Source organism: Trachurus japonicus, chromosome 13 (genome assembly GCF_045865225.1).
Source record: "Trachurus japonicus isolate A0001 chromosome 13, Traja_1.0".
Taxonomy (NCBI): domain Eukaryota; kingdom Metazoa; phylum Chordata; class Actinopteri; order Carangiformes; family Carangidae; genus Trachurus; species Trachurus japonicus.
This window is the reverse complement of record NC_140919.1, coordinates 1926093-1941085: the sequence shown is the minus strand read 5'-3', so window position 1 is coordinate 1941085 and position 14993 is coordinate 1926093. Positions and strand designations below refer to the sequence as shown.

The following is a 14993-nucleotide window of genomic DNA, read 5'->3' as shown; positions in this document are numbered from 1 at the left end:
AGCTCATCAGGTGTTTTTAATCTACAACCTGCAGCTGGAAAGTGACCAGTAGCTTCACCTGTCAGCTACATGAGCTGCAGTACAAGCAGGAAGTAGCACAACAAGGAAATACTCCAGGAGAGTACAAGTACCTCACAGCTGTACTGCACTAAATGTACTCAGTTACTGTGAAGAACCTGAAGCTGAACATTGATCAACACTGGAAAATCAATCATCAATAAAGAAAACTATCAGTATTGATCAGTGATAGGCAGTAACAGCTTCTGCTCTTATTCCAGCGCTTCTACCAACAACATCCACACAACATGGAGGACACGGTTCTACCCACAACATCCACACAACATGGAGGACACGGTTCTGTCGGTCCAGACTTTACAGCTACAGCTCTGACTCAGCTACAGTAACATTATAATAACACAACAACAACACAACCACAAGTTGAAGGGCAGAGAACTCAGGTAACGACAGGTGTTAACGAGGAAAACATCCAGACTGTTCACCTTACCTTCACACGGGGAGATAAACTGCGACACAACCGCTGGGTCAAAGTGAAAGTAAACTTTAAAGAGGAAGTGGGGGAGGGGAGGTGACTTCTGTAATCTGAGTAGAGAGACTGGTGTTTTTACTGCTGTTTATTTCTACTACTGAACCATAAAGAGTTGAAACATTAATGATAATATCGATCTCCAGTCCGCCGCTTGTCAGTGACTCTGTGTCTGAACTCATCTCCAGTTTCCTCCAGGACGCTGCAAGACTCCATGAAGCGACACGAGGGGGCGACACCGCTCCGTGTGGTGGAAACATGACACCAGACAAACAGATGACGACACATCCGACTCAACACATCCATGATCCGACTACGGTTTGTTATGAAAAGTCTCCGGAGGAGGAGAAGACATCTGAGAGACACCGACGGAGACAACAGAGAGTTTAAACTGAAATGTAAGTTCATTAAAAAAATATTTTAAAAAACCCTCCTTTATTGCTCTTAGCGGTGAGCTCAAGCAATACATAACCTCCATCAGATTTTTAAGCAACCAGAAAGCAATAAGACTGTATGTGAAAACTAAATTCCCCCTGGCGTATTATAATATAGATGTGCTTTATATATTGCATATTATTTTGAAAAAATGTTTTGTAATGTGAAACAAAGTTTTGAATTAAAAAAATGATGTGAGTATTTAAAATAAGTAGGCTATTCAAGTACATAGGATATTTCATAAAGTAGAGTGCCTATCTAAAGTGTGCAGGGATGTTCTGGGTATTTAAAATAAATCAAATACATTCAAGTACATAGGATTTCACATAAAGTGCTCATTGTTCAGTGACAATAATATGTAGGAGAGGAGAAGGGACCTGAGTGGAGCTCCACAGGGATGGATACGGTGGCCCTGAAGTGCAAAACACAACGGCAAATCAGACAACAACGGCAAAAGAGAAAACACAAAACAAAAAGAGAAAACACATCGGCAAAAGAGAAAACACAACACAAAAAGAGAAAACACATCGGCAAAAGAGAAAACACAACACAAAAAGAGAAAACACTACACAAAAAGAGAAAACACAACGGCAAAAGAGAAAACACAACACAAAAAGAGAAAACACAACGGCAAAAGAGAAAACACAACACAAAAAGAGAAAACACATCAGCAAAAGAGAAAACACAACACAAAAAGAGAAAACACAACACAAAAAGAGAAAACACAACGGCAAAAGAGAAAACACAACACAAAAAGAGAAAACACAACGGCAAAAGAGAAAACACAACACAAAAAGAGAAAACACAACGGCAAAAACGGCAAATCAGAAAACACAACAACAAAACAGAAAACACAACGACAAATTACTAAACAACGGCAAATCAGAAAACACAAAAGCAAAACATTTTGGGCAATACATAGCGGCCTCTGTGCTAGTCCCGCTTGCGATACTTTTTTTCCTACTATGGCCACGCCAAGACCCGCCTTACTCTGCCTATTGGCTGCCTCTGCAAGGCTAAGCCTATCCCTGCATCTTACCCTAACCTTAACCACTCCCTTCACACGCCTAAACCAACCGTCTTTGCCTACACCAGCCCGAGGGTACCTACCTTTTCCGGTTTGGTTAATGTTGTTGTGTTTTCTCTTTATGTGTTGTGTTTTCTCTTTTGCTTTTGTGTTTTCTGATTTGCCGTTGTTTAGTAATTTGTCGTTGTGTTTTCTGATTCGCCGTTGTGTTTTCTCTTTTTGTGTTGTGTTTTCTCTTTTGCCGTTGTGTTTTCTCTTTTTGTGTTGTGTTTTCTCTTTTTGTGTTGTGTTTTCTCTTTTTGTGTTGTGTTTTCTCTTTTGCTGTTGTGTTTTCTCTTTTTGTGTTGTGTTTTCTCTTTTGCCGTTGTGTTTTCTCTCTTTGTGTTGTGTTTTCTCTTTTGCCGTTGTGTTTTCTCTTTTGCCGTTGTGTTTTCTCTTTTGCCGTTGTGTTTTCTCTTTTTGTGTTGTGTTTTCTCTTTTGCCGTTGTGTTTTCTCTGTTTGTGTTGTGTTTTCTCTTTTGCCGTTGTGTTTTCTCTTTTGCCGTTGTGTTTTCTCTTTTGCCGTTGTGTTTTCTCTTTTTGTGTTGTGTTTTCTCTTTTGCCGTTGTGTTTTCTCTGTTTGTGTTGTGTTTTCTCTTTTGCCGTTGTTGTCTGATTTGCTGTTGTGTTTTGCACTTCAGGGCCACCACAGGATGGAGCTACCCACCAAGGTGACCTAATGCAGTTCCAGTTTGATGCTGGCACTGCGTTGTCAGGTTGAGAATGCCCAGTAGGGACGAGGCCAGAGGTAGGTAGAGCAGCCAAAAACTCTACTCATGTCAGAGTAGAGTTACTTTAGAATAATGTTACTCAAGTAAAAGTAAAAAGTAGCCATTCAAACATTTACTTGAGAAAGAGTAGAAAGTACTTGGTGAAAAATCTACTCAAGTACTGTGTAACTGCTGAGTAACCTCTGATTTGTTCGTTTAATGATCAGCGCGTAAATGTAGGCCTCATCAAATACACAAACATATAATAGCAATGAAAAAATTCTGATATTGACAAAGAACAACATTTAAACCAGCACTAAGTAACTTTTCAACCTTCATAAAATATTTTCATAACTTTTGTGATGATACATCGACTTACAACAGGTTGAATGACACCTCTGTCGTGGCCTGAGGGGGTCTGTATCATTATGGTCTGTATCTCTTTCTCTGGCACTTAGCAGCTTTGAGGAGCATGGTAGGAACCCGGCTCTCACTTTACTTTCACTTTCACTTTTGCGAGCAGAGATGGCAAAAGTACCCAGATTCTTTACTTGAGTAGAAGTAAAAGTACCTGTGTAAAAAACGACTTAAGTAAAAGTGAAAGTACTGATCCAAATATCTACTCAAGTAAAAGTAAAAAGTACAGGCTTTGAAATTTACTCAAAAGTATTATTAAAAGTAAAAAGTATTTCCATTGCACGATTCACTGCAAAACAAATAACCACACGATAATTAATCTTGAATCCATTTCATCAATGTTATTGTTTGAACAAACATTGTTCACATAGCCTAAGTTTACCTGCCGGACACAAGATGTATCCTAATCTACTTCACTATGGTCAATCATAGGAATTTGTATTGTACACTTCAGGTTTACACATCACACTTATGAACATTACATTTTGGACCAGGATTGGCTTCTAAACTGTGGTGTCACAAATCATGCTCGTATACTATAATCAACTTTTTTAATATCACATCAGGCAACAATTGTTTCTCACTGTACAGGTGGTGTGAATGGCACACCTAGGGACTACATATGAAAATAACTATGCTTCATTAGGCTATCTGGTAAAAAAAAATACCCCCGTGCGCTCAGTGGATTGAGACACTTTAGGAGGGTTATTATTTATGGTCCTCTTCCACTAGCGCGACTCGGCTCGACACGTCTCTATTCGTTTTTTTTTTTGGGGGGGGGCTTTTCCACTAGTACTCAAGCGCGACGTCCAACACGAGAATCAAACCTGCTAATTTTAAAAACCCAGCGGCAGCAGCGGCCACTGATCTGTACTGAGACTGTTGTTGTTCTGTCACCTGAGTTAACTGACTGCTGTGTGAGTGAGTTTGGAGCTGATGAGAGGAGAGAAAAAAGAGAACGAGCCACCCCGGCGGCGTTATGACGACCCGACCCCGCTGAGGAGGAACTATGAAGATCAGCTCAAGTCGAGCTGTAATTTTATTTTGCCGCGGAAACCCTGATGTGTATATAAAAAAAGTAAAGAGCCCTTTGGGGAAATGTAAGGAGTAGAAACTTCCGATATTTGCGTTAAAAATTTACTGAGTAAAAGTAAAAAGTTGTCAGAAAAATAAATACTTCTAAAAGTACAAAGTACCTGACAATTCTACTTAAGTACAGTAACGAAGTATTTGTACTTCGTTACTTGCCATCACTGTTTGCGAGTCACAACAAGGAGGGAACAGGCAAAACGGCACTTTAGCAATGGATTATGTTTGTGTTTTCACTTTGAAATGATCCACTGGAAACAGAAACTTAGTTTTGATGTCTTCTGTTAATTTTAAGGCAGGATATTTACAGGGCTTCACGCTAGTGTTCATGGGAAATGGAGTCTTTCTTCAGGCAAATCACTACCACTTTGGTCCACAGGCGCCGCCAAACTCAACCAAAACTGAAAGTTCTTTAGTACTGCTTTAACAACTAAAACAATAGCCTAAATGACTTTCTTTTTTTTCCCTTTTTTTACAAAGTAACATAAATTAAGACAAATTCAGCCACAATAACTTACATAGGCCTATCTCTGAAAGATCTATGAACTGTCCATAAGCTGTGTGGTCATGTGACTGCCTGGCTCTGTCTGATTGGTTAAACGGAGTCAAACGTCACGAGTTCAAGTTCAAGTTCAAGTTCACTTTTATTTGTATAGCACAGTTAAAAAGACCTGTGACAGTCGTCCAAAGTGCTTCACAGAGCAGAGACAGAAACAAAGACAAATGCATGTGCAAGAAACAAAAATTACATGCATACTATCACACATTCTCACACACAGATGTATGTACATATACATATACGGACATATGCGCATACATACACATACGCAAATGCAAATGTGCACAGCTACAGTAGTCATAGACAACATTGCACATAGATATTTAAACAAAAAACTCGCCAGGATCAGAAGTCCTTATGGGTCCGAAGGCCAAGGAGAAAAGGTGCGTTTTTAAGGCACACTTAAACCTCTCCATGGATCCCGCATGTCTAACATGTAATGGGAGGCTGTTCCATAGTCTGGGAGCAGCCACAGAGAAGGCACGATCACCCTTGGTTTTTAATTTTGACCTTGGTGCATCCAGCAACAACTCACTGGATGACCGTAGATTTCTGGCTGGATTTCGGATTTGTATAAGGTCTGCTAGATATAGAGGAGCCAGACCAGTTAAAATCTTAAAAACAATTAATAACACTTTAAAATCAATTCTAAAGCGGATAGGGAGCCAGTGGAGGGAGGCCAGAACAGGGGTGATGTGTTGATGTTTTTTAGTGCCGGTCAAAAGGCGAGCAGCAGCGTTTTGCACCAGCTGCAGGCGACGGAGTGAGCTCTGGTCTAGACCAACATATAATGAATTACAAAAATCGAGCCTACATGTTACAAAGGCATGGATAACTCTTTCCAAGTCATTATAAGGCTTGACTTTTGATAAAATACGAATTTGGTAAAAAGACCCTTTTACCACTGAGTTGATTTGTTTCTTAAAATCAAGTTTACTATCGAAAGTAACCCCAAGGCTTTTTATAAAAGGAGTGGTGTTAAAAGCAAGGAGATCCTGACCATAAATTGTGTGTAGGCTGCCTTCAGGGAGGCCAAATACGGTGACCTCGGTTTTATTTTCATTGAGGTTAAGATGACTCAGGCTCATCCAGCTCTTGACGTCAGCTAGACAGGCTAGAAAAGATTTCAGAGGATCCTTAGAGGACAGCTGAAGAGGAAGGTAAATCTGTACATCATCTGCATAACAATGGAAGGAGATGTTGTGCTTACGGAAGATAGATCCCAGAGGCAGCATGTACAATGAAAATAACAGAGGGCCTAGAATTGAACCCTGTGGCACTCCGCATGTGAGGGGGGCCATAACAGAGGAGAAAATGCCCAACTGCACAGAAAAACTCCTATCAGTCAAGTATGACCTAATCAGCGTGAGGGCTGACCCTTTTATGCCCACATGGTGCTCCAAACGTGACAGCAAGGTCCTATGATCAACAGTGTCAAATGCTGCAGTTAAATCCAAGGTCATTAGCATTGCTGCACATCCTGAGTCCAGGGTTATACAAATGTCATTAAAAACTTTAAGCAGGGCTGTTTCACAGCTATGACGTGGTCTAAAGCCAGACTGAAATTTTTCAAAAATGTTATTCTCCTCCAAAAATGATAACAGCTGGTTCGCCATTGCCTTCTCCAGTACTTTAGATAAGAATGAAAGTTTGGAGATAGGTCTGAAGTTGGAAAGAACAGTGGGGTCAAGGTTGGGTTTTTTAATGAGTGGCTGGACTATAGCATGCTTTAGAGATACTGGGAAACATCCCGAGGTAAAACAAGCGTGGACTAGCCTTAGAATGAAAGAGCCAGTACAATTGAAAACTGTCTTAAAAAGGCGGGAGGGAATACAGTCAGAAGGGCAGCTTGTGGGGCGAAGCCCTTTGACAATATCTGACAGCTCCGCTAGTGCTATCGACTCAAACTGGTTAAAAGAAGCAGAGCACGGGTAGGGCTCAGAGGGATCAGGGGAAGCAATAGGTGTGACTGACCGTAAAGCAGTGATTTTGTCAATGAAGAAGTCAGCAAAATTATTACAGAGAGCAGGTGTAGGTGTTATTGGGTCAATATTCCGAGGGTTAACAATGGAATCCAAAACATTAAAGAGAACTTTGGGCCTATTAATATTGCTAGACACAAGATTGGAAAAATACGTAGTTTTCGCAGCTTTCACTGTTTTTTGATACTCTTGTAGACAGTCTCGTAATATACCATATGAGACCTGTAATTTGTCCTTCTTCCATTTTCTCTCAGCACGTCTGCAAGAACGTCTTAGAGAGCGGATAGACTCGTTAATCCAGGGTTCGGGAAGAGTTTTGGAACTTCTGGTTCGAAGGGGAGCAATAGAATCAAGTATGGCCTTGCATTTGGAGTTAAACAGAGCTACAAGTTTTTCAGGACAGAGGGGGGTGTTTTCATTCAAAGATGAATTTGCAAACTCCTCAAAGGTGGTGCAGAACTTCAGAGAGGTATCTGAGTTTATGACCCTAAACTGACGAATTGCAGGACGAGAAGGAACAACAGAGAAGGGAATTTTGGCAGAGAACAAAACAGGCAAGTGATCTGAGATACAGGCACCATTACAGATTTCATTTATACTAACAGACAAGCCATAAGTCAACACCAAATCAAGTGTGTGCCCTTTTTCATGTGTTTCATGTACGAGTGGCTACATCTGGTTGGTGAAACGCAGTCATGTGACAGAGGCTCTGAAGTATCTCCATTAAAACATAAACAAACAATTTGCACGTTGGATCGATAAGAAAAAGTAGCGAGTAGCGACCGGAATGAAGCTCAATGTAACGGAGTAAAAGTACCGCTTCTTCTGAAGAAATATACTCAAGTAAAAGTAACAAGTATGCTGCATTGAAACTACTCTTAGAAGTACAATTTATCCAAAAAGTTACTCAAGTAAATGTAACAGAGTAAATGTAGCGTGTTACTACCCACCTCTGGACGAGGCTACCCACCAGGGTCTCATCCCTACTGGTACCTACTGGTCTCCTATGTACAGGGGTCCACGACTGCTGACTCACAATCCAGTTTCTGACCTTACGAGTAAAACAGAGGTAGTCACACTGCAAAAACTCAAACATTTTACCAAGAATATTTCTCTTATTTCTAGTCAAAATGTCATTTCTAGTCAAAACTAATCTCATTATACTTAAAAAGCAGCTCGTTTTAGACACTTTTTACTTCTTTCAAGCAGATTTTCACTTGAAATAAGTAGAAGAATCTGATAGTGGAAGTGAAGTTTTTCTTCCTTATTACAAGCACAAAAAACTTGCTTTCACTGGCAGATTTTTCTACTTATTTCAAGTGAATATTTGTGTGAAACAAGTGAAAATTATCTAAAAACAAGTCAATGTTTAGGTGATGAGTCTTATTTTAAATGGAAAGAGATTAGTTTTGACTAGAAATGAGACATTTTGACAAGAAAAAGGACAAATATTCTCAGAAAGATTTAGAGTTTTTGCAGTGCAGTGGTGTGTTTGAGGTGCTCTGGACGTCTGTTCCATTCACTGATGGTTTTGCTGGTGTGTTAAAGTGTTGTTAGTGTGTTAGCTAACAGTAGCTGTATAGACCTGAGCAGGTGCTACATCTCCGAGAGCTTCTTCTTCCTCTTCTTCTTCTTCCTGACTGTGACTGTGAAGCTGCTGAAGCTCAGAGCTGCTGTCTGTGACTCCACAGGAGGAGGGGATGCCACCTTTAGCTGGAGCAGAGCTGGTCCACACCCCGCTGCAGCTCTATCCATATCTCCTGAGGTGCTGCAGGCTGCTGCCCAACACGGCCATGCAGCAACACTATCCACACGCCGTACGACAGGTGAGCTGCTCAGGTACACACACACACACACCTCTGCTGACGGGCCAGGTGTAACGCTGCAGACGGATGCTCTACTCTCTCTAGTGACGGTTTCTTTTTTCTTTTTTTATACTTTATTGCAGAATTCAAGTTCATATTCCAGCACATATCTTATCAGTCACTGGCACGTTCCTGCAACATTTATGACATTTTTTAAAACATTTTTTAGTGTGTGTGTGTGTGAAAAACATCAAAGAAAAAAGTGAAAAATAGATGGATTCAAAAAAAAAAAAAAAAAGAATAAAAAATAAATATATATAATTTTAAGGGGAATATTAATAATAAAGGGGGGGGGTGGGACAAAGACAGTTGGGGGAAAAAAAAAAAAAAAGGGCATAAGATAGAAACAAAAATTGCAATATATACGTACATAGATTTGTTCTCTTCAGAAATCTAATAAACCTTTCTTCAGAGCTGAAAACATCCGTTTATTTATTTATATAATCAAACCACTTATTCCATCTCTTCAGACATTCTGGTTCTTGTTTTCTGACTCTGTATGTAATTTTTTCCATTTCCAGAATACTGTTTACAGTTAATTTCCAGTTGTTAAAAGAAGGTGAGATAGATTTTTGCCAATTTCTTGTGATTTGTTTCAAAGCTGTTATTCTAAGTATTCTGTATAAATATTTGTCTTTTTCTGTTGTAAGTTCGGCTGGTGTTATTCCTAAAACTATACATTTCGGTTCCAGTGTTTTTTTAAACTGGAAAATTGAAAAGAAAGATTCCATAATTTTTTTCCAAAAAGGTTTTAGTGATGGACAAAATAGAAAATATGTGAGTGGTTCGCATGGTGCTCCCCACAATTTGGCCAACAGTCTGAGGTAATGGATGTTGTGAATTTAGACTGTATGTTTGGAGTAATGAAAAAACGTGTGTATACCTTCCATGATAATTCCCTCCAATATCCAGAACTTGTTGTTTTGTGTATTGTGCTATAAGCATTTTTCCAATCGTCGTCTTCTATTTGTACTTGATTGATCTTGATTCCACTTTGTCCTAATTAGGTCTTGTGTTTCTTCACTGTCTCCTAGTATTTTATATATTTTTGAGAGTGTATTCTTGATATCTAAATCATAATTTTTTATCATAAAAGTTATTAATTGATGTTGTTCGTGGTGACCCTCACACACACACACACACACACACACACACCTGTGCTGACGGGCCAGGTGTAACGCTGCAGACGGATGCTGGACTCTCTCTAGTGACGGTTTCTGAGCTGAGGATGCAGAGAGAAGCTGGATGGAGCTGCAGACTGGTTAGATGGACAGTCTGATGACGTCACATGTTTATTGGTCGTGTTTAGTGTTGAGTTTAGATTTGATGATCCTGAATTGATTGATTGATTTGATCCTGATCAGATGTTGTTAGTGTTCAGGGAGTTTGTCGTTTGTTTTCCTGTTTGTTCTTTGTGTTTTTATTTCATTTCTCCACGTCGGGGCACCAGAGAATAAATATGTGGGGCTACGGTGGGAGGGAGGAGTCACTACTGTCACTGTCATTTCATCTTCAACATCATGTGGAGGAAAACATTAAAGGACAATTCCGGGCAAATTCACCTCGGGGCTGTATGTTCCTAACATTTTAGGTCTAACAGAAGGAATCTGAAGGTTTTCAGTTTAATGTCTCCTGTTTTGCGGTAGTTATGGTCTGTCCCCGCGTTGCCACGGCAACGATGAATGGGAGCGGATTGAAGTTCTGCTGCTTAGGCTGTTTCCATCCCTCAAAGCCACAGACAGCGTCAGATGGAGACTCAAACATGCAGCCAGAAGTTTATTTACTTCAACAAGCCGACATGTTTGTAAAACTAGATCTAATTCAAAGTCTGGCGGAGTCGAGACCCAAGTTGACGCTCGGTGTGTTCAGGTGCAGTGGGAAGCTCCCGTTTGTGTCAGAAACACAGGAATATCAACTCTGGACTTGCTTCAGGTAAATAAACTTCTGGCTGCATGTTTGAGTCTCCATCTGACGCTGTCTGTGGCTTTGAGGGATGGAAACAGCCTAAGCAGCAGAACTTCAATCCGCTCCCATTCATCGTTGCGGTGGCAACGCGGGGACAGACCATAACTACCGCAAAACAGGAGACATTAAACTGAAAACCTTCAGATTCCTTCTTTTAGACCTAAAATGTTAAGAACATACAGCCCCGAGGTGAATTTGTCCTTTAAAGTAACAGTGATGATGATGATGATGATGATGATGATGATGATGATGATGATGATGATGATGTCACTACAGGTTATTATCCATGAGGTGAGGTTTGATTGACAGCCAGCAGTAGTAAACACACGTCAACAAACACAAACTGTTGCAGCTGTTTATTTATTCATTGTTTGTATTTAGTGTTGTTTACTTTAATATTTAGTTTAGATCTGATTTTCCTGAATTGATTTATTTGATTTAACTCTGATCAGATTCTGTTAGTTTATTATTTGTGTAGTTCAGGTGTTCTCCTGTTTATTATTGGTGTTTTATTTCATTTGATCACGTCACCAGAGAATAAATGTGTAGGGCTGCAGTGAGGGACCAGCATGCACCTGGGTGGGCTGATGGGTTTTGTTTTGTTTTGTTCTTTTCTTGCTCCTTTCTGGTCAAATAAACCACATTTGTAGTTAAAACTGGACTTTGCATGGTCATGATGTTTCTCTCAGCTGTCTACACCACGACCCATGGTGCAGCAGTGGCCCTTTGATTCTTTAGGGTTTAAAGTTTGATTTGAAGCTTTTCTTAGTTTCCACAAACAGCCACTACAATGACTGATCGCCTGTCTGATCTCCTCAGGTCCCTGCTGCTGCTGCTGCATTCACACATTCACACACAGATCAGGAAAACCTGAGAAAATCCAGGATTAAGTCTGAAATTGAGGATTATTTTCATTATTATCAGTTATTCTCGTCCAAAACGTCCAATTCTTCCATTTAGATTTTAAAAATGAAGGAAAGAAACACAGTGGAAAAACTCAAACCAGAGAAATAATAATGATAATCATGATGATAATATTATTAATAAAGTGTCCTGATTGATGAGTTTGTGTTTCCAGGGTTACACCAGTCACTCAGATGAGGACGACCCAGAGAGGATCCAGATGATCATCCAGAGAGCGATAACAGACGCTGACTGGATTCTAGATAAAGTGAGTTTATTATAATAATAATAATAATAATAATACTGTCAGACAGAGCAACACACGTCAGTCTGTCCTCTCTGTGGTTGCAGTACACCAAGAAGAAGTGAGGAGAAGGAGGCAGCAGCTGCTCACATCAACTATGAAGCTCATTGTTTCTATCAGATAAATATTCATATCAGTGTAAAAACTGTTCAGACTGAAATGTGATTTAGTGACGTTTGATATTTTTAAATAAAGTTGTTCTCACTGACTGTGGCTCCTTGGTCTCATTGACAGTGTGAGGACAGAGGTTATTCAACATGAGGGTTGACACTTTTATTATTAAATGGTTTTATTGGTTCTTAACAAACAGGACACAACAAGTCAGGGTAAACGTCTCTCTCAGCCTCTTCACGTTATATGTAGAGGGCAGAAAAAAGAGCCTCTCATTAGTAGGATGTCACACACACACACATTATTTTTTATTTTCTTCTTTCTCTTTATCTTCATTTATTTCAGTTACATCCTGAGTCAGACTCCCATACAGGTCATTTTGTTGTCATTCCACTTTGTGACCATAGGTGGCGCTGTGATACCAGGTTCAGTGAGAAACTCCTGACTCAAGCCCATCCCATTCCCATACACTAGGAGGCAGAATAAAATGGTGTTTGAGACAGTCAGACACTTTCTTACTGTTCCACAGGTATGTAAAACGTGAAAAACAACTTGAAAATTGTGTCTTTTGAGGTCACGTCAATGTATTTAGAATGGTTTGATAACTTTGGTGTATTTGTCAATGCAGCCACAGTATACTCACACTTGTTTGTGTTATTTTTTATATACGTATTGAAGTTCTATGCATATATAGTTAAACTCAAGTATTTGCCTGATATTAATAAATATTGTCCTATAGTTTTCTTTTCTACAGAGCTTTATAATATTGGTTCACTTATTCTGATTCTTACATTTATTTTCTGCCTCTTTAGTTCTTTGTTGAATAACTTCTCTGTAGAGTGTATTTGTCTTTTGACATGCGTTTCCTAATCCCTTCATGATCCATGGTCCATCTATATACTTTAGTTTGCTGCTTTGTTGTTTGTTTCACTGGACACTTTTTGTTTAATAATGATGTGAATATTCTTAAAATGTTCCATATACATTGTAAATATGGTTTTCATTATAAAGTGTTTCCAAGTCATTCCTAAACACATTGATGCTTTCCTCTGTCCTCACTCTGCTGTAATGTGTTTTATTTATTTATCTGGCTGCTTTGTCTTGTACTTGCTGCTGTAACAGAGTTAAGGAGTTAGTAATTCCACTAACTGTAATTCTGTTATTATGGAAGCTGCACTACACTTAGTTTATTATTATTATTTATCTGCCTGTTACAATATGAAGTCGTTCACTCCCTTATTTATTATTTATTTATTTATTTATGATCTATGAGTTAGAAGCTCTTATTTTGAAAGGCCACACTAACGAGCCCCTGCAGACTTGGCGGGTTGACCCGTTTCTAGGCAACAGTCTGCTGTGGGAGCCTCGTGGTAGGTTGACTTGTACTGAGCTCCGTTAATCTAACTTTCTATTTGAGGGTTAAAGGTGACTTTATTGATCATACATGTGAAGATCTGCTCCAGACAACAACTGCTGATGTTCTGTGATGATGCTGAGTGAGAGACATGACAAGTTCATTGATACGGAAAAGCTTTTCACTCACTTTGATAGCTTCATGTTAGCTTGTGGCTAATCCTAGCAGCTAACTGTTGAACAGGCAGAGAGTGTTGTGAAGGTTATTCTGGGCTGTGGTTCTGCTGGCTCCACTGGTTTTTGGATATAGGCTCATGCTGAACATTGTATTGATAAACTCATCAGTCATTCTGTGCTGATTGGGATGTAGCAGATCAGTGTTTAATAGCTAACGTTTAGCTTCATTGTTGCTGTGGAGCCGTGGTTCTGCTGGACTTCTTCCTGTCTCTGCCCAATCACAAATGAGAGGTTTCATCAGCAAAACTTCAAACTCTTTTAGTTAAGAAACAAAAAACTAATTGATCACATCATTTTGTCTCTAGTCTTTGGTTTAGAATTAAAAACCAGACACATCTACATGAATTTGGCTTCTGGTTTCAAAATAAAATAACAATAACAGTAAAAAAAAAACTAAAAATGCACCATTTTTTATATGTTTTTAATTTCTTGATTGTGACACCAATGATGTCAGAATTTCTTTTACCGTAGTTTTAAAATAAATCACAGACTTGTGCTTTTAAATGAGCTACAGGACAAATAAAAAAAATTTATCACATGATTTCATTTTTAGTCTTTGGTTTATAATGATGTTTTTAAATGATAATAAATGATGGATGATGTGATGAGACTCAGACCTGAAACAGTGAACATTTAACACTCACCTGTTCATATTCTTCTCAATGTAACGCAGTGCCACCTAACAACCACAAGGGGTCAGGGCATGAACTTCATGTCCTGTAGCTTTGACAGTGTTTAAAGAAAAGTCCAGTAAATAGCTGTTAAAAGCAGGAGGTCAGCTTGTGGAAACATCAGTGTGCTTCACCATGGTCTGACTGGAGTTTTCTTCACTAACAGCTTCTCCTTCATGGATGCTGACGACCTGTGAGCTCCATGAAGGCTCATGACAGAGGCTCATCACAGCTGCTGCTGCTACATCACATGCTGTCCACCTGGATTCATCAGCCAGCACATCTTCCCATGTGTCACAGCTGATCTACAGGGATTCAGGCAGCGTTCACACAGACTCTACACAAAGGTCAGAGACAGCCACATCCACCAGCACTGATACACAACTCTGAGGATTCATCTATTAGTATTAAGTTCATTAAGTTACCAAGATGGTCGGCTACACAGCTGATGAGTTTCTAAGACTGAAATGGTCTGGGTATCATCACATAATCCATTTGTTCTTTTTCTAAAGGAAAAAAACCTGTAAATCTGCTGTTTCAAAATGAAAATGGAAAAAAAAGCTTTTGGCATCAGAAGAGAAAAAACAAAAAAAAACTGTCAAAATGGTGCATCTTTGGTGTTTGACAGTTTCTTTTATTCGGCTTTTATTTATATTTATTCACTCTTGATGTCCTCTTCCTGTCTGTGCACTGAGCTACTGTCTCTGTCAAATGAGAATGAAAATGAGACACCATGTCTTAATGAGAGTACCTGTATAAATAAAGGTTAAATAAAAAATGAA

General features: G+C 39.3%; 1 protein-coding gene across 1 annotated transcript; it reads left to right on the top strand.

The window, feature by feature from the left end:
* The first annotated feature begins 870 nt into the window (after window positions 1-870).
* On the top strand, window positions 871-12047 carry LOC146975231 (LYR motif-containing protein 9-like). The gene is made up of 4 exons (XM_085794372.1): window positions 871-942; window positions 8494-8628; window positions 11711-11803; window positions 11887-12047. Exons 2-4 carry the CDS (start codon window positions 8503-8505, stop codon window positions 11902-11904), a joined length of 237 nt encoding a protein of 78 aa, XP_085650498.1. The 5' UTR covers window positions 871-942; window positions 8494-8502; the 3' UTR covers window positions 11905-12047.
* Window positions 12048-14993: the final 2946 nt, after the last annotated feature.